Source organism: Aulonocara stuartgranti (assembly GCF_965226115.1).
Source record: "Aulonocara stuartgranti genome assembly, chromosome: 1".
Classification (NCBI taxonomy): domain Eukaryota; kingdom Metazoa; phylum Chordata; class Actinopteri; order Cichliformes; family Cichlidae; genus Aulonocara; species Aulonocara stuartgranti.
In genome coordinates this window covers 2,415,137-2,434,756 of record NC_138939.1, presented here as the reverse complement: position 1 = coordinate 2,434,756, position 19,620 = coordinate 2,415,137, and the positions used below count along the sequence as shown (strand labels likewise).

The window sequence follows — 19,620 nt, the reverse complement described above, 5'->3', positions numbered from 1 at the left end:
TGCGGCTTGGCACTTGTGCTGTACGTCACAAGTCACGTGACGTGACGCTGCGGCTGTGATTGGTTCGGCTCTGCGCTACTTAATTTGGATTGGCTGTTCTTTTTTTTTTCTTTTTTTTGTTAAGAGGACAAGAGCGGCGAGGTCTATCGCAACAGTTTGATTTTCCTAACGAGAAAAAGTTATTTCGCAATACATATCGTTATCGTTCTATCGCCCAGCTTTAAGTCAAACACAATCAAACAAACGTCAGTTTGTGCACAGAAGCACAGAGGAACTACTTTCTGTTGTTTTTAGATCTCCTTCATCACTCTCAGGGTTTCCGGGCTGAGGATTTTTTCTTGAATTCTTCCAGATGCATCTGTGCATGTTTCCATTTAGCATCAAGGCAGAACTTCCTCCGAGCCACAGTGGTGACTCTGCAAGAAACACATGATACACACTTTAAACACACACGTGCAGTTTCACTGTCGGGAAGAAACTGGAATATACGTCGCAAAGACTTGATTAGAAGTAATAAACATTTCATTTAGTCATTACCAGAAGCCACTGATAGAAATCGCACTTCTTTATTGTCGAACTGATTCAGATCAATCGTGACTCCGAACGAGAGCAAAGACTTGAGTTTTCATTTATGGCAGTTGATCCTGACAGATCAGTGAAGCTGATCCGAACAGGACCCGAGAGCTAAAAACATCTTTTTGGAGGCAGATTTCACTGCATTTACTTAGCTTCACCTAATTTTCTCCTCAACATTATTATTATTGTTTTACAGTTTACAGTCCTGAGCTCACGGACCATGCTGTTGTTGTAATGGCTGCATTTAACATGTGGCAACAGGAAAACGTATTAACACTTATAATTAGAAATCTACATGACATAGATTGGTTCACCCCTATTTCATAAAACCGTTTTACAGCAAGAACATTAATTATTTTGTCACAGCTCACAGTTTGCTGGATGAGAAATATTTAACAGAATTTCAAAGTCAGGTGGTCACAGTGAGAATTTAAGCTGCTACAAAACTGAACAAAAACAGTCGGGATAATAACACTCCTGACCTCCTGAGGATACTCACATGATCGCTTCAAGGTTGCAGCTGCTCTTCATCACATGCTTCACCTTTGTCACTGGTATGTGGATTTTATTAGTGACGGCCTCGCAGCATTCGACACCGTTTATCACCATTTCTATAGCGACTGGCACTGTGGACACACACACAGAGTTAATATGAGTGCAGCTCAGACTCACGGCGCTCAGAGGTCAGAGGTCAGCGGTACTCACTGGCAGAGCTGTGCTTCAGGAAGCAGATGAGCGTCAGGACTGTGAGAGCCAGCAGAGTCTTCATGGTTCCCGACACAGACAGATGTTCTTCTGTTTGAATGTGCAGGGCTGATGTGCTCTGAGCTGCTCGCTGCTCCCTTTATATCCGACGGCCACGTTCATGGCTCAGTGTGTTCTAAGAAGTCACGGTTCCCCTTTGGTTCCACTTCTTCTCCTTTCTGACAGGATTCAGAGAAAAACATCTGGCTGCATGATAGAGCTGCATTTTCAGTCATAAAGTGTTTTCTGTCATAAAGCCCAACAGTTCTGATTGGCCAACGCTTTGGAAATAAAAGTATAGATTGCTTTATTTTTACGAGTGTGTTGGCCTCATGAGACAAACGTGCAGCAGTGACTTCTGGGTACGTTATCTACCAGCCTCTTTATACAATCCTCTGGCATTGTAGATCCATGTGTCCACCAAAGCTTCTTCAGGTGCTATTTTACATTCTCTAAGAGAAGAAAAGGCATCTTGGTGCAAAAATATAACAAAATGCAGATAGATGTAGATGTTTGGTTTCAGGTAAGCAAATCCCTAAAAGTCGATGCTGTTTTTGTTTTATAAGGACGGTTCTAGAAGCCGGTGCTGCAGGATAGTGAGCTCTTGATAGAGCTTCAGTTCATGGTTTCATGGTCTTCAGAAATCATGTCATGCTTTTATTTTCTAACACAATAAAAACATATGTGCCGCTGTGGTCAGAGGATCACATCCAGTCATCATGGGCATGAACATTATTGTAATTTTATGCTTGTAATGATTTCATTGAACTTTTTTTGAGACTCAAATATGTACAAACAGCCAAACTAACATGAGCTTAAATGTCCTGTAGCAAGTTGCACCTCGACCAGATGCTTTGGGAAACCATCAACAAGCTTCTGGCGTAATTCTGGCTGAATATTTGACCGCTCTTGTTAGCAGAATGGTTAGAGTTCATTTAAACTGGTGATGAAGTCCTCCTTCATTATTCCCACTTTGTGCAGCATACCATCACCACTGGCAGTAAAATAAAAAGGCCCAGAGCACGATGCTACCGCCACCGCCTCAGGTTTGAAAGTCTCACCTTTACTCCTGCTAACGTAAACTGGTTATTGTTGCCAAACAGCTCGGTCTTTGTCTCAGCTGACCATAAAACTTTTCTCCAGAAGGCGACTGGCTCGCCCCTGTGGGAAGCCACGAATTTCATTATAGCCCGAAGGTGTGGACTTTGGATATATTTTGTATTTGTATATACATTTGAGCCTTTTGGCACTGTGAGGATTAGAGAGAGTCCAACATAAATTAAATCTTGTCCACCTAATTCTTGTTTTTTGAAGCCATTATCCACCCTGGAAACAGAACAAGCCCCTGAAATCCACGAGTGACACAGCCTTAAACAAAGCTGGTGTAAAAGTGTGTGTCTACTCTTCTTTTCATGCTTTCACTTCCTCGTCTGTCCTCTGCATCATTTCTGCACAGCTCACAGAAAAATACTTGGAAAACTCTCAAAAATTTCCAAATTTTTAAATTTAGTCAAAGAGGAAAAGACGCTCATAGTCAGCCCCACTCGTCCTTCCAGCCACACCGGATCTCACAGCTCGTTTTGATCAGCTGTTCTCTTTCGGTCTAAAGATTCCTCTTCTTTGAAACAGCCTCCGGTAGAAGAAAAAGCTTTACTGCTCACTGTGAGGTCTCAGACGTCATTTCCAAGGCTGAGTCTGTGCAGTGTGTGTTTGCTCTCAGTGTCTGGGGAGGAGACAACATATGACTGTACCTGAAAACACGGACATGTCACCGGTCAGTGACAGAGAATGACCGACAACATTTATCTGTGGTATGAAAACTGCTGCAGCAGGATAAGCAGAGAAGTCAGAGATCAGTCCTCCCCGCGCTCACCTTCACAACCAAAACCCTGTGAGGGGCACAAAAGTAAACCCCTCAGCACTCACGCACAACTTTGGCTGAAAGCTGTGTGTTGTTGAACGACTACAGATGTTATTTTGTGTTTGTGGCATAAATGACGCAATCAGATGTAAACCTCACGGTAACATTAATAACAGCTGCTGAAACGACACCAAATTTCAAACCTGTGGGTCTGCATCGTGTTTTTATTCATCTTTACTGATTTCACCAGAGGAGAAAAGGAGCCTGCATCTGTGTTAAAGCTGGTTTTTTACAGGAACAAGAACAGGACCTAAATAAGGAGAAAGAAAGTGATGTCATTTCACCTTCTTTAAATCCTTTTCTAAGCAGAACAATGAAGAACAAAAACATTTATGGTCTGTCTTCGGGCTGTGTGCGTGGTCCCCAGCTATTCTCAGAAACCTTTTTTCAGTTGGAGGAAGTGAAAACTGCGCGACGCTGACCATCTCGCAGCGTCGCAGCTCTGCACTGCCAAACGTATCTGGACATGTGCCACAGGAAAAAGTTTTAATTTAGAAATCTGTCAAAAACTACCAATTATGATGTTGTTTATTCAGCAAGTAAACTGAATTCACACATTTAGACCCGAATTTCATCCGACAAGTCAGAAATGAGTCGATCCCACAGTCCATCAAACACTAAAACATGTTTCTGTTCATGAAAACAAGTAAATAACTGATATTTGTCATCTTAATCAAAAATTATGATGTGGTGTAATATTTTTAATATTTGTAATATTTATAACCAATCACAGCAGATGGCCCCGCCCCTCCCTGAGCCTGGTTCTGCCGGAGGTTTCCCTCTGTTTTTTTTTTTTGGCCTGTCCCGTTTGGCTCTTTTGCATCAGAATTGTTGTCTAAAGGCAAAGAAAGATGCCCAACGGATTTACTTTACCAAATTGACCATCTCAGCCTTGCCATAATGGTCCATTTGATTCACCTTTTATTGTTCATTTTATTTTCACTTACTGAATACGGGACAGACTTGACTGGGGGAAAGAAGGGGAGAAAGAAAGAGGGAAAGAGAAACAGCTGAGAAGAGGGACGGGGGAGAAGGGCAAAAGACAAAAACCAACAGAATGAGCAGAAAAAGAAATAAAAAATGCATATATCAATCACCTGGATCACCTGCTGAGAAAGAAAAAAGAAAACAAGCAGAAGAGAACAAGAGTAATAGAATAAACAACATCACAATGATATATGGGAATATGACAGTAAATACTAAATGTTAAACATTATTGTGCAGCACATAAGATCAACAGAACACAGTGTGCTTTGAGGCAGGAGCCAAAAAGGGTGTAGTTTGTGGGTGTGATCACCCGTGTGTACACCTGTGAGCATGGACGCGCTTGTTTTATTTTTTTTAAAGGTTCCTTCATGTAATGATCTGCTAGAGGGTGTGGGGGGGGCCACAGCCCCGTCCTCCAGGGCATGAAGCAGGTTTCTTCCTGTTAAAAGGGAGTTTTTCCTTCCCACTGTCACCAAAGTGCTGCTCATAGGGGGTCATATGATTGTTGGGTTTTTCTCTGTATGTGTTATTGTAGGGTTGACCTTACAGTATAAAGCACTTTGAGGCGACTGTGATTTGGTGCTGTGTAAATAAAATTGAATTGAACTGAATTGAAAATCTGTCCTACAAAAGTGATCTGACCAAGAGGGATAGCAGCATCATAAATCATTGATACAAAGCATAAGATGGATAAAATAATAGCACATACGCATACATACAATTACAACACATTCATACACAGGTTTTGGTTTAGAGTAAAGTTACGTTGAAACTAAGCACACCATTGTTTTTCTTGTGACATTACCAATAAGGTTGATGTGTCACATGACCCTCTTCCTATTGAAAAAACAAAAGTTGTATCCAAGATGGCCGACTTCTAAATGGCCACCATGGTCACCACCCATCTTGAGGAGTTTGCCCCCTCACATATACTAATGTGCCACAAACAGGACTTTAATATCACCAACCATTCCCATGTTGTTACGGTGTATCCATATAAATGGCCCACCCTGTATAATTTGTAGCTCACTGCTGGCTCGCATGCTTATTTGTTTGAAAACGTGCATTTTAATACATTTGGGCATGTTTGTTGTATCATTATAAATGCAGAGATGATGTGATGCACGGAAATCTTTTCAGTTTGTGTTCACGTTTTTTTAAATGTGTAAAGTAACCCTGATAATAATATACAATAATATAATATTTTCTTCTCATTTTAAATCAGGTGTCTTTATTAATGTGATCAAAGTGAGTGCAGCGGTTTCCATCACTGAGTTTGCATCAGTTCTGTCTGTCGCTGCACGGCAGCGATGGATTAACTCTGACTCCGGTCCCAGAGGGCCTGAAATCGGTGGCGAGATGATTTCCATCAAATAATAGGCTGAAGTATCTGAGATCACGTCATGAACGCGCTCTGATGTGAACTTTAGCAGCTTTAAGAAGATGACACTGAGGGGAGGAGTCGGAGCGCTTTGTGTGCTTCCTGTTGGACTTTGTTTGATTTTGAGCATCTTTGTTTTTGTGTGTTTCCCATTAAAGACTTCACTTTGGTTTTCAAATCAAATCACTTTTATTGTCACACATGTGCAGGTACACTGGTACAGCACATGGGAGGGAAATTCCTGTGTGCAAGCTTCACAAGCAACAGAGGTGTGCACAATACAATAACATTAGAATAAGAAATATAAGAATGGGAATCTGAGAATTATAAGAATAAATATATGTACAAATACAGAATGTATGCGCATTACTGAATATGTATATATATACATACGTGTGTGTGTACTTATATATAAAATAAAATAAAATATACAGAGGTCAGCGGTTGGATATTGTGCAAAACAAGTGGCATTTATGTACAGTTCTGGTAAGTGAAGGTGAGGTGTCTGTGAAGTGTTCATCAGTCTGCTGGTTCGGGACCGGATACTTCAGTACCTCCTGATACTGCAGACTTCCTGCCTGATGGAAGTAGTCTGACCAGTTTGTGGCTGGGGTGACCGGAGTCTTTGATGATCCTCTCCGGTTTCCTCAGGCAGCGCTTTCTGTAGATGTCCTGGAGGGAGGGAAGCTCACCTCCAATTGTCCTTCCCGCACACCGCACCACTCCCTGGAGAGCTTTGCGGTTGTAGGCGGTGCTGTGGCCGTACCAGGTGGTGATGCATCCAGTGAGGAAACGGAAGCTGCTCACTCTGTTGATGGTGATGGGGGTGTGTGCTTCTCTGCTCCTCTTGAAGTCTACTATCAGCTCCTTTGTCTTTGTGACGTTGAGGGTGAGATGGTTCCTCGGCACCAGTGGGTCAGGGCGCTGACCTCCTTCCTGTAAGCCGTCTCATCACTGTAGTGTCGTCCGCAAACTTCACAATGATGTTGGAGTTGCTCATGGCTGTCCAGTCGTAGGTGTAGAGTGAGTACAGGAGAGGGCTCAGTACACACCCATGTGTGTTCATTATGAGGGGGGATGAGGTGATGCTGCACAGTCTGACCACTTGGCGTCTGTCAGACAGGAAGTGAAGGATCCCGCTGCAGAGAGAGCTGCTCGGTCCTAGATCCTGCAGTTTCCTGTCCAGGTTCGAGGGATCGATGGTATTGAATGCTGAGCTGCAGACAGAGAGAGGGAAATGCTGAAGATGTGTGTAAACACTCCAGCCAGCTGAGCCGTGCATGACTTGAGGACGCAGCCGGGGATCCCGTCCGGACCACGTTCACCTTTTCTTTAACCAAACTCTGGTTTCTCGCATTTTGATGACATGTCCTTGGACTAAAGTTTCTGCCCAGAATTCAAATGTAGATCAACTTCAGTGAATGGAATCACCCCCCAAAAATCAAATTGAACAAACTAAACATTTCTTTGATTTAAAGACTTAAAGCTGTTATTATGTTTTTTTATTGTTGTATCTGGAAGATGAAAAAACGCAAGTTATTTAAAACCTCAACTTCTTTTTCACTTCTTCACGTTTTGACATCTTGCAGAAAGAGGCAGTGAAAGTTAGACAGGAAGGATTCCAGCTCTGCTCAGATGCAACTGTGTTTTTTATCCTGCAGACCCTGACCTCTTAAAACAGACAACACTTTGTTATTGTTGGTCCAGAGAAACTGCTTTCAAAAAGTAAAAAAGTCCTGACCAAAAGGAGGTAAATACCCGTGTTGTTAAGTTAGGTGATGATTTGTTGCCTGGAGTATGTCTCCTGTGAGGAAAAGCCAGAGGCTGCCAGTGATGTAGCCGACTGTCTAGGATCAATGTCAGTTTCACTGAATTGTAACTTAAGTAGCTGTTTGCTACAATACAGTCACACGTGTTAGCATCGTTTAGCTATCTGCCATCCCTCCTGCTTAACTCTGTCAGTGACAGCTACCTGCTGATGGTTAGTTCAGAGCATAGGGAGTAATTGTAATTCACAACACGTCTCCACACACAGACATGTTGTGTGTTCTCTCGTCCTCGTTGCTGGTTCGTCTGTTTTGTTCCCCTCCGTCTTCCCCGCGTTGTTCTCCCTGCATCTCTGTTTCATGTCTCAAGGTTTCAGGTTTGTTTTTGCTTAGCTTTTCCCAGTTTAGGTTACTCTTAGGTTTTGGTTTTGTCCACCACGTTCCTGTTTGTTTCACCTTCATGGTAATGAAGCTCGCTCACTTCCGAAGCAGTCTGCATCTGGGTCCTTTAACAATTCACACACGGCTTGCCCCGGCAACCCATGACATGTTGTGAATGACAGTGGATGTTTGTAGGCATGTTAGATACAAAAAGATGTAGTCTATGACTGAAACGCTCAGTTGAGGATTAACAGAAACTTCTGGTTAGCTGTTCTTTAGCTTGTCTGCAAAAAATCTGAAATACTGAATGTAAAATAATTGCAGTGTAAGGAAAAAGGGAACTACTACTGAAATCTTTTTAGAATTGCATTTTGTTAACTTTTGTCTGTTTTTGTTTTATACCTTGTGAAGCACTTTGTGATTTTTTTAAATCTAGAAATGTGCTATATAAATAAAATTTTACTTACTTACTTACTATTTGCCCTATTTGTTGACGTCTACCACCATAAATCACTGCAAACTTCGATGATCAACACTGTGCTGTATTTGTGGGGAGGAGGTTTACTGATGATGCAGTCGGGTGGAGGGGGGTTGGCAGTGTGCTTTGTGCATGTGGGGAATGGGCTAACTAGTGATTGCAGTGACATGTGTGTGTGTGTGTGTGTGTGTGTGTGTGTGTGTGTGTGTGTGTGTGTGTGTGTGTGTGTGTGTGTGTGTGTTGGGTGGTGCACATTGTGCTGTATATTGGCGTGAGGGGAGAGAAAGGCATGTCAAACAATAGAGGAATGTTATGTACATGTTATAAGTAAAAGTATGTAAAACTGTAAAAAGAACGTAGTATAAAGTTTACTGTATTACAGTAAACTTTTGTGGGAAACACTGAAAAAACATTTAAAAATATGTTAATATGCTAATAAGAGGGCAAAAGGTGTTTTAAATGCTTTCCAACTTCTTGGTGAGGGAACATGCGTTCTCCAAAACTGATGTGAATGTCCCACCTCTCTCAAACCATTTAAAAATTAACCGAGCTTTTTCAAGACATTTGCAGAACGAGTGATCAAAGAGTGGACTGGTTCTACTCTTCTGAACACTTTATACAACTTGTGCATTCACCCATTCGCACAAGCATTTTTTTCTAAGTGCTTTCTGACTAACATTCACACACATTCAGTCGTGGCTAACTGTGCTAACTCTGGACTCACACATAAACATGAATGGTTTTCATCTGAGAGACAAGCTGGAGCTATCAGGAGGGGACCACCACATGTCCCAGTGGATACTGGACTACCTCACAGGACGCCCACAGTATGTGAGGACACAGGGCTGTGTCTCTGACACGCTGGTCTGCAGTACGGGGGCCCCACACTGTGCTGGCACCGTTCCTCTTCACCCTCTACACTGCAGACTTCTCCATCAACTCCCCACGCTGCCACCTACAGAAGTTCTCTGACGACTCTGCCATAGTCGCCTCATCACAGGTGAGGACGACTCAGAGGACAGACAGTGGACTCTGGACTTTGTGGACTGGTGTCAGCAGAACCACCTGCTGATCAACGCCGGGAAAACCAAGGAGTTGGTGGTGGACTTCTGGAGACGCAGACCCACCACACTGACACCGGTGAACATCCAGGGAGTGGACACTGAGTTAGTGGGGTCTTATAGGTACCTGGGTGTTCACCTGAATAATAAACTGGACTGGAGCCACAACACTGATGCTCTTTACAGGAAGGGTCAGAGCAGACGCTACCTGCTGAGGTGGCTGAGGTCATTTGTGTTAGGAGGTGGTGGGTAGGTGTATTGTTGTTTTTGGGTTTTGTTTCCCTTTTTGGCACAGGTAGGCGGGGCGGGGCTTGATGGCCTTCCGGCACACCTGCGGCGCATCGGACGTCATCAGTGAGCGCTTTTATGGAGCTGAGTCACGGACGTCTGGTGTCGGAGTATTGTCGCTGTCACAAGTGGTAACGTGTTGGTGCCAGCTGAATCTGTTGATCCCACGCTATTGAGCTGCATGTTTTTAGGATCCATCTCCTGCCTGCTTCTCCTTTGTTCTAGCCTGTCCCGCTGCCTGCTCGCCTGCCTAGTTTTCTTTGTGTTGGCTTCTTTGGATCCGTGACGGAGAGTTACTTCATACCAGTCTGTGACCACCGCTACAGCTGTAGTTCTGTGTTTCAAGTAAGCTCTCCAACTCTCTCCGTCCACTTTAGTTTAACTCTCGGCTATCGACGTTACTCCGTAAACTTTGTTTGTCCCTCGTTTTCAGGTAGCTCCGGTGCATCATCTGCCCACCCGCATACCCCGGCTCTGTCTCATCTCTTCAGCTCTGCTCTCCTTGCACATTTTTACCTGTCACTGTATATAGCCCCTTCCCTTGTAAATATTTCCCCATCATTGTATATAAATCTGCATCACTACTATCTTGTGCCCGTGTGTGTTTCTGCCACTAAATCCATCCGTGTAAGTTCCCCTAACAATTTGGAGTCCAGGGAGCGCTTTTAAAGACCTTCTATGACTCTGGTGGCATCTGTCATTTTTACTGTGTTGTATGTTGGAGCAGCAGTTTATCAGCAGCTGAGAGGAAGAGGTTAGATAAACCCAGTGCAGGTGGTGGGAGACAGAAGGACTCTGGCCAAAATAACATCTGTGATGGACAGTCTCCCACCCCATGCATGTAAATGTTGCTGAACTGCAGAGCTGCTTCAGTGACAGACCGCTGCATCCTCGATGCATGAAGGAGCGTTTCTGCAGGTCCTTCCTCCCTGCAGCTGTCAGACTGCACGATCAGAACTGCTCCTAACAAACATACAAGGAGTGCAGAATTATTAGGCAAATGAGTATTTTGTCCACATCATCCTCTTCATGCATGTTGTCTTACTCCAAGCTGTATAGGCTCGAAAGCCTACTACCAATTAAGCAGATTAGGTGATGTGCATCTCTGTAATGAGAAGGGGTGTGGTCTGATGACATCAACACCCTATATCAGGTGTGCATAATTATTAGGCAACGTCCTTTCCTTTGGCAAAATGGGTCAAAAGAAGGACTTGACAGGCTCAGAAAAGTCAAAAATAGTGAGATATCTTGCAGAGGGATGCAGCAGTCTCAAAATTGCAAAGCTTCTGAAGCGTGATCATCGAACAATCAAGTGTTTCATTCAAAATAGTCAACAGGGTCGCAAGAAGCGTGTGGAAAAACCAAGGCGCAAAATAACTGCCCATGAACTGAGAAAAGTCAAGCGTGCAGCTGCCAAGATGCCACTTGCCACCAGTTTGGCCATATTTCAGAGCTGCAACATCACTGGAGTGCCCAAAAGCACAAGGTGTGCAATACTCAGAGACATGGCCAAGGTAAGAAAGGCTGAAAGACGACCACCACTGAACAAGACACACAAGCTGAAACGTCAAGACTGGGCCAAGAAATATCTCAAGACTGGTTTTTCTAAGGTTTTATGGACTGATGAAATGAGAGTGAGTCTTGATGGGCCAGATGGATGGGCCCGTGGCTGGATTGGTAAAGGGCAGAGAGCTCCAGTCCCACTCAGACGCCAGCAAGGTGGAGGTGGAGTACTGGTTTGGGCTGGTATCATCAAAGATGAGCTTGTGGGGCCTTTTCGGGTTGAGGATGGAGTCAAGCTCAACTCCCAGTCCTACTGCCAGTTTCTGGAAGACACCTTCTTCAAGCAGTGGTACAGGAAGAAGTCTGCATCCTTCAAGAAAAACATGATTTTCATGCAGGACAATGCTCCATCACACGCGTCCAAGTACTCCACAGCGTGGCTGCAAGAAAGGGTATAAAAGAAGAAAAACTAATGACATGGCCTCCTTGTTCACCTGATCTGAACCCCATTGAGAACCTGTGGTCCATCATCAAATGTGAGATTTACAAGGAGGGAAAACAGTACACCTCTCTGAACAGTGTCTGGGAGGCTGTGGTTGCTGCTGCACGCAATGTTGATGGTGAACAGATCAAAACACTGACAGAATCCATGGATGGCAGGCTTTTGAGTGTCCTTGCAAAGAAAGGTGGCTATATTGGTCGCTGATTTGTTTTTGTTTTGTTTTTGAATGTCAGAAATGTATATTTGTGAATGTGGAGATGTTATATTGGTTTCACTGGTAAAAAGAAATAATTGAAATGGGTATATATTTGTTTTTTGTTAAGTTGCCTAATAATTCTGCACAGTAATAGTCACCTGCACACACAGATATCCCCCTAAAATAGCTCAAACTACAAACAAACTAAAAACTACTTCCACAAACATTCAGCTTTGATATTAATGAGTTTTTTGGGTTCATTGAGAACATGGTTGTTGTTCAATAATAAAATTATTCCTCAGAAATACAACTTGCCTAATAATTCTGCACTCCCTGTATGTGTTTACATCTGTGCTGTAACTGCAATAATTTAATCAACCGATTCGCACTACAGCCTGGTTTGCCTCTTATCTGTAGTTAATTTTATTTAATTTAATGACTGTACAATACTCTGTATATAGTAACCATTGTCCTTAATGTAAATATATAAAAATTGTGTATGTTTCTGTTCTGTGTCCTGTTTGTTTGTATATGTGTCTTTCTGGCTGCTGTTACCAAATTTCCCCTTGTGGGACAATTAAAGGATTATTCTATTCTATTCTATTCTATTCTATTCTAAATCAACAAAGGATGTCCTCTGTACATCAGGACTTAGTAAGGTAGCTCAAATAAGTCAAAGATACAAACAAATGTCCATAATAAAGAGGACATTAATAGGCTGGTTATCAGGAGGAAAATAACAATATCCGTCACACAGCAGGGATAAGCTTGCACACAAAGAGGTAACTGTTCACCTAAAGCTGTCGTCTTACTAAAATCATGCTAATGACCGGTCATTTGGTGCCACCTAGTGGTATGAACTGAACATGGCGTCCATATGTTGCCAAGAACTAATTCAAAAATTTACAGTTTTTTCTGAATGCTTAAACCCTAACTGTGATTCCTGTAGCACAATCTCTAAAACTATTCAGACTTATAGCAGAACCACTCACTGAGTTTGCAAAACTAAAAGCACAAAAACTGCTTTGCACTCAGTTTGCAATTTTGTAACACACACTTTGCAAAACTGTAGGCACAATTCACTGCACAACACTCAATTACCAAATTTCCAACACACTCCTAGCAAAAGTATACACATGTATGGCTATCATTAACACTAATTTGCCAACTGTCTGGCACACTTTCACATGTGAAAACTTTTTTTAGATAATTAGTTCACTTTGCAATCAGCCTAAGCACTATAATACAGGTAAGCTGTGTGTGCGGAGTGCAATGGAGGGAGCAGAAAGAGTGAGAAGTAGAGGAGGCCAAGGAAGAGGACGTGGAGGTGAAGAAGTAGGATGAAGAGGACGACAAGGACAAGGAGGAGCAAGAGGAAGACGAGGAGGGGGGAGAGGAGGATGAGGAGGGGGGAGAGGAAGGGTAGGAAGAGTAGGAAATAGAATTGCTGATGACATCAGAGCTACAATAGTGGACCATGTAATCAACCGTGGAATGACCCTGAGGGTAGCTGGCCAACGGGTCCAGCCTAACTCGAGCCGCTACACTGTAGCAAGCACCATAAGGACATCTTGAAATGAGAATCGGTGAGTACAGTCACTTCGCACAAAGATCTGTAGCACTGCCATATGCCAATGAGAAACACACCAATACCATTGATGTAAAAATACTGAAATTGTTACTTTACAGAATTGCTAGATGACCAGATGCTGGGGCAGAGGAAGCATGTTCACTGCAGACCAAGTAACCCATATAGTCATTATGGCGATTGCAAATAATCCTATACTTGGAAATAAACACTTGTGTTTGTTTTGATGTGTTTGAATAAACACCAGTACTTGAAGTTTGGATCCCTCTATGCTTATGGATCTATGACAGAAGTATGAGCTCAAACTGACATAGCCTACCTTGTGCACAGAGAAAGCAAAAGCCAGATGTGTTTTGTATTCATACCATCAGTGTGCAGTTGGCGCATTGTGTGCTTAGTAGATGATGGCTTGTGTGTACTGTTTGATACGGAAACACCATTTTTACGAAGGTGTGAAGAGTTAATCTAGCTGTGTTTGCTTTTGCAAGAGAACTACAATGTTTTGATGATTGGGTGACAGGTTTTCTTATTTGTGTGAAGAGTTTTGCAAAATTAGCCAATAGTTACAAAAAATGTGCTTAAGCAATCAGAAAAAACTGTAAATGCCGGCTTTGTCTACCTTTGACTCAAAGTCCAAAAGTACAAACAGGTGTGTGTGTGTGTGTGTGTGTGTGTGTGTGTGTGTGTGTGCTTTTCACTCGTCATGTTCCTCCTGACACTACACCTTGTGCTGGATGCAGGTTTAGGAAACACTGAGGCTTCTGAAAGCTCAGCTCAGTAAGTAAGTCAAATTTATTTATGTAGCGCTTTTTGCAGATCACAAAGTGCTTTACAACAAAGAAAATGAAAAATAATGGAAATACAACAAATAACAATGTAAAACAGTAAAATACAAAATAAAAACAACAAATTAATTAAAAGCTTGCCTTTATAAAAATGTCTTCAGCTGCTTTTTACAAGAATGAAAGGAGTCTGTACAGCGTAAAATCAGTGGGAGAAAATTGCACAGCCGTGGTGCCCGAAAGGCCCGATCACCACGAGTTTTAAATCGAGCGCGTGGGGCCACCAACACTCTCTGACCTGTTGACCTCAGAGCTCGGGAAGAGGATTGCAGTCTCAGCAGGTCACATATGTACTGGAGAGCCTGACCATGTAGGGCCCCAAAGGTTCAAACTAAAATGTTTTAAAATGAAACCTAAAACTTACAGGCAACTTCTGCCTTTTTAAATGAAATAAAGTAAATAACACAATTTTCTTCCTGCTGTAATTGATGCTGTGATCAGATCAAACTTCAGTCACAGTTGAGTCAAAGGTTGAATGTATACCTTTATATTCTTTTGGATGTTTGCTGTTATAATTTCGATCAGGGTTGATGTGCATACAGTACATGTGCTAACACATGCATGTGTGCAGCGAGGATTGCAGGAACAGGAGCAGAGGTGAAAGGAAGGAAAAGGAAACTGGCTTTCTTTCTCTTCTTCCCTTTTCTCGATGTGCCAAAAATACCAAAGGACAAACATTTATTGTGAAACTCTTTCTGAAGGTCCTAAATGTGTAAAGACAGATTCTCAGAAGCGTCCTTTTTCTGGTGGAAGTGCGGCCCAGGCTGCGAGTGTCTAGACTCAGACGTGTTTCTGCTTCAGACTTCAGAAGTGAAATAAAATAACAGAAAAAAGTTATTTTAGAACGTTTTCTACCCTGTTCATTACAGGAGCTGGTAACAATAGTTAGCTCACGCAAAGCATCGTCCTGCTCACTTGACTGTTTGCTCCTTTAAAAACAACCTAAGTTAGCCCTTCTCTTACCAGCCGTCTTCTACGTCACTGACACAAGACAGACGCCAATTATCAGCTCTGGAGAAGACATCATGAACGCTTCCTGTCCATCCAGTGAAACTGTTGGGAAGACAACGTTGGAGAAACGTGAACATTTTCTTTGTACTGCATAATCTGTAGATTCTGACAGAAATCTGCAGCTTTCCTCTAAAACAGCAGTAAGGATCATTATTAGGCCAACTGTAGAAAACACAATAACTTTATAACTTAAAGCAAAGTTGGGAAACGTAAAGTCTGAGGTCTTTATATTAAGGCCATCAGTCACACATACTGTTGCTCTGGGTGTAAACAGAGCGCGTTGTGTGTGACGTCTTCTTTTGCGCATGCGGCGCTTTGAGCGTTCACACTAGAGCGCGTTTGCTGTCGCATTTTATTTGTTGTGCAAACAAGCAGAGAAAAAAATCGGATTTGATCAAAAAAATCAGAATTGAGCATCAAGACCTGCAGAGTGAACGCAGCCTAAGCACAGGTCGTCTTCCACGTCCCTGTGCTGTGGTGTGCCACATGGCTCTGTGCTGGGGCCTTTATCACTCCTAACATATCTACTTCCCCTCCAGCATGTTTGGAGCTCCTTTGAGGACATCTGCTAGCACTGCTACACAGACGATATCCAGTTATACATTTCTTTCAAGCCCCAAGATGTTTCTAAGCTGCAGATTTTGAATGAGTGCTTAGAATCCGTTAAAGTTTGGATGGCTGACAACTTCCCCCAACTTAACGAAGGAAAGCCTGAAGTCCTTGTATGTGCTGCTGACAGAATGTACCTAAGATGATGAATGCTCTCGGTCCTCTTTCAACATTTGTGAAATCATCTATCAGGAACCTCGGGGTAACCTTTGACCCGGCTGTCAAATCTCTGGTTCGGTCCTGCTTTTATCACTTAAGAAACATTTCCAAACTAAGTCCTATTGTATCTCGTACTGAACTGGAAAATGTCATTCATGGATTCATTTAATGAAGACTGGCCTACTGTTCACTGTTTACATGTTTAAACAAAAACCCCTTGAAGCGTCTACAGACTGTTCAAAACGCTGCAGCAAGACTTCTGACCAAAACATCGAAGTACTCGAAAGGTTTTCTCATGTCTCACAGAGGCATGCTCACTTCCAGCGTTCTGGCTTTTCTGTGGTCTGCCTCACACATAAAATAACTTTAGTGAATTCAGTAAATAGAAGAAAATAAATCTTAATCAGCAGAAGTTTATCGTAAAACCACAACTTCTTCACTGTGACGTATTTGACATGTTTAGAAGAATTAATAATTCATGGGAGCAGAAAGAGGAAGTGGAAGTAAAACAGAAAGTATTTCTGTTCTGTCTTTAATTCACCTTCATTCATCTGCCAACACTAAGTCTGAAATTCATTTTTGCTGATGCTGTTTTGATTAAAAGACAAAGTGCTGTACGCAGTGTTAGCATCGCTGTTCCAATCACTTCACTTTGATTTATTGTTATGTGACTGCACTCGTCCTCTACGTGCTGTGAGTCTCAGGGATAGTTCAGGGTGAACCGACTGAAACATCATTCATAAAACTCGTTCAGTGGTTCCAAAATCACACCTCGCTGATGGCGCAAGAACTGCAGCCAACCAGTGACGACGTCCTCTGTGCCTGTTGTACAGATCGGTCCTTTCAAAGCATCGATGAGGTCTGACCCCAAAACTCTAATCACAAACCTTATTAACATAACAGACTTTAATGAAGTATTTCCTTTAATTACACCTTCTTAACAAACGATTCTATGTGAGCCTGCAGCTTAATAGCTCATAATTATGGTATGTGTTTTCAGAAGCGCCTGTGAGGTGTCCCTCTGCTCCCGGATCTAAATTTAGCTCCAGGTTAATTTCTTAAGGACGGCATGTGGAGCTGCAGAGAGCTGATGAGCAGGGCAGGAAGTCAGACTTGGGGATGGCACACAGCAGCCTGTCATTTTTCAAAATAAAAGACCTTGTGCAGACTAAACATAGGTGTGAAACGCTCCCAGTTTGTCTCCGAGGGTCCCAGACAGAGCTGCAGTGCATTTCAGGAACTACACACTCAGGCAATGGGAGGGTGTAGTCTCTGAATAATCCTTCTTTGTATCAGACAAAGGAGGATTATTTTCATCTTTGCATCGTGCAAAACTACCGTAGAGTCCCGTGACTAAAATATGGAGCAGAAAATGAAAATAAGTCCCCTTTAATTACGTTTTACTACAAATTTTTTCTCTTCTCATCGATATTACATCACTCTCGCCTTTCTGCATGTGGGTTCTTTCTGGCTTTTTCCCGCAGTCTGCAGCACATTAGACTAACAGGTGATTCATGATTGGTCATAGGTGTGAATGGCGGTCTGTCTCTGAGTCAGCCCTGTGACAGACGGCGACCTGCTCAGGATGTACCTGCCTCTCTCCCTATTGGCTGGGCTGGGCTGTAGCACCCCTACAGCCCTGACCTGGAATAGCAGTAAAGAAAGCAGATAGATGTTTACATTAGAAAAGAAAGAAGAAGAAAGACGTTCATGTGGCATTAAATCATTGAACTGCAGAGTCCATGGCGGATGGATCGGCTTCCCCGAGGATTATGATGAGGCTCCTGCAGAGAGCTGATGTGTGGAAAGCATTTAAACAGCTGATGTAGGATGAAACCTCCACTGTGTTTTAATCCTGAACGCCACGATGCAGCTTTCATTAAACATCGTCACGTCACGCTGCCATCGATCACGACTGCGGGTAAATAAAGCGGACTCTGTATTTGGATTTGGACCTTCTAATGGAAGTTAAGTGGACGTTTTGTCACTGTGACACTCTGAGAAAGCTCTGTGTGGTTTGTGGTGTACACAGCTGCTGAGGGTGTAATTTTCAGATAAACCTCAGGCTTTAAAATCAAAGCTGTTAAACTTCTTCAGAGAATGCAGCACAAAAACGATTTTTGTTTCTCTGTATTAAAGAAAGGAGAAAAGAGAAGTGGAACCAAAGGGGAACCGTGACTTCTTAGAACACACTGAGCCATGAACGTGGACGTCGGATATAAAGGGAGCAGCGAGCAGCTCAGAGCACATCAGCCCTGCACATTCCAACAGAAGAACATCTGTCTGTGTCGGGAACCATGAAGACTCTGCTGGCTCTCACAGTCCTGACACTCATCTGCTTCCTGAAGCACAGCTCTGCCAGTGAGTACCGCTGACCTCTGACCTCTGAGCGCCGTGAGTCTGAGCTGCACTCATATTAACTCTGTGTGTGTGTCCACAGTGCCAGTCGCTATGGAAATGGTGATAAACGGTGTCGAATGCTGCGAGGTCGTCACTAATAAAATCCACATACCAGTGACAAAGGTGACGAGCGTGACGATGACCAGCGGCTGCAACCTTGAAGCGATCATGTGAGTAAACACAGAAAGTCATGTGACAGGTGTTGAACATTCATGTTATCTAATTTGGAGTTTTGAGTTTTGCAGCTGGCATAATTACTTCGTGTTACTGTGGCTCCCTGATCAGCTGCTCAGCTGCAGCTTTAGTTTTAGTCTCTTTGCTCCATTTTTGGTCTCCAAATCATTAGACCTGTAAATCTGCTTCATGTGATCATTCTCACTGGGTTCATCATCCGTTCCACTTTTTTAAAATGATTTTGAATGAAGCATTTTTACGTGTTTTCGGGTATTTTGTGCCTTTCAGCTTCTTCCCATCACTGGTGCTGTGCACGTTCCTTACAGTGTGCATTGTGTGTTTCTTACAGAGTCACCACTGAGACCAAAAAGAAGTTCTGCCTCGACCCTGAATGGAAACACGCGCAGATGCATCTGAAAGAATTTAAGAAGAAATCCCGACAGTCAGGAGCCCCGAAAGTTTGACACGTTGTTCCTTTGTGGGCGTGTCCGTCAAGCATCAATGATTTTTACAGCTCGGTGCTCATGTTCATGTTTGAACTGTGACAGAACTTAAACCCAATATTTCTGATGATTTCAAAGAAAACTGAATTATTTAAACCTTTCATGTGTTTTGTTGTTTTTTTAAACTGAGATAATACCAAGTAGTACACCTGAACCTTTCAGAATAAAAGACTTTTGAACTTTAGTATTCTCTGCAATTTATTTTGGAGTTTGAATCTGAGTTGGATGTCTTCCTCACACACAAAGGTTAGTCATGGAGTTCCACAAGCTTGTCACATTATACGTGCTGTTCTTAGATAATATTATGAGACGTTTCAGTGGAGACAGTAAACAGCGATTGTAGCTCTCCAGAAGCTCGACGCGCCACTTTGTCCCTCTCAGGTAGACGGTGACTCAATCCAGAATTATCAAAGTCAAAATTCAAACAAATACAGAGACACTGAGAGGTTAAAAAAAACCCTTCCTGTCCCCTATCAAAATAAAAGCATACATTTTAAGCACAAGAACTCAAGCTAAGAACTTATTCCATTATTCTTAATATGTCAGTCTG

General features: G+C 42.7%; 2 protein-coding genes across 2 annotated transcripts; one reads left to right on the top strand and one right to left on the bottom strand.

The window, feature by feature from the left end:
- Positions 1–195: 195 nt before the first annotated feature.
- On the bottom strand, positions 196–4,118 carry LOC309709357 (uncharacterized protein). The gene is made up of 3 exons (XM_082537934.1): positions 1,282–4,118; positions 1,076–1,202; positions 196–416 (listed from the first exon to the last, which is right to left on the bottom strand). The coding sequence occupies exons 1-3, from the start codon at positions 1,343–1,345 to the stop codon at positions 311–313; spliced, it is 297 nt and encodes a 98-aa protein (XP_082394060.1). The 5' UTR covers positions 1,346–4,118; the 3' UTR covers positions 196–310.
- Positions 4,119–18,107: 13,989 nt separating this feature from the next.
- LOC309710478 (uncharacterized protein) lies at positions 18,108–19,254 on the top strand. Its single transcript, XM_082539994.1, has 3 exons — positions 18,108–18,354; positions 18,434–18,563; positions 18,917–19,254. The coding sequence occupies exons 1-3, from the start codon at positions 18,291–18,293 to the stop codon at positions 19,029–19,031; spliced, it is 309 nt and encodes a 102-aa protein (XP_082396120.1). The 5' UTR covers positions 18,108–18,290; the 3' UTR covers positions 19,032–19,254.
- Positions 19,255–19,620: the final 366 nt, after the last annotated feature.

What these genes read in the sequence shown, in the direction of transcription:
- LOC309710478 (XM_082539994.1), top strand. Translation starts at nt 18,291, where the DNA reads ATGAAGACTCTGCTGGCTCTCACAGTCCTGACACTCATCTGCTTCCTG. An exon ending in CCTGAAGCACAGCTCTGCCA is followed by an intron (nt 18,355 to 18,433) that starts GTGAGTACCGCT and finishes GTGTGTCCACAG; the next exon opens with TGCCAGTCGCTATGGAAATG. An exon ending in TGCAACCTTGAAGCGATCAT is followed by an intron (nt 18,564 to 18,916) that starts GTGAGTAAACAC and finishes TGTTTCTTACAG; the next exon opens with AGTCACCACTGAGACCAAAA.
- LOC309709357 (XM_082537934.1), bottom strand. Translation starts at nt 1,345, where the DNA reads ATGAAGACTCTGCTGGCTCTCACAGTCCTGACGCTCATCTGCTTCCTG. An exon ending in CCTGAAGCACAGCTCTGCCA is followed by an intron (nt 1,203 to 1,281) that starts GTGAGTACCGCT and finishes GTGTGTCCACAG; the next exon opens with TGCCAGTCGCTATAGAAATG. An exon ending in TGCAACCTTGAAGCGATCAT is followed by an intron (nt 417 to 1,075) that starts GTGAGTATCCTC and finishes TGTTTCTTGCAG; the next exon opens with AGTCACCACTGTGGCTCGGA.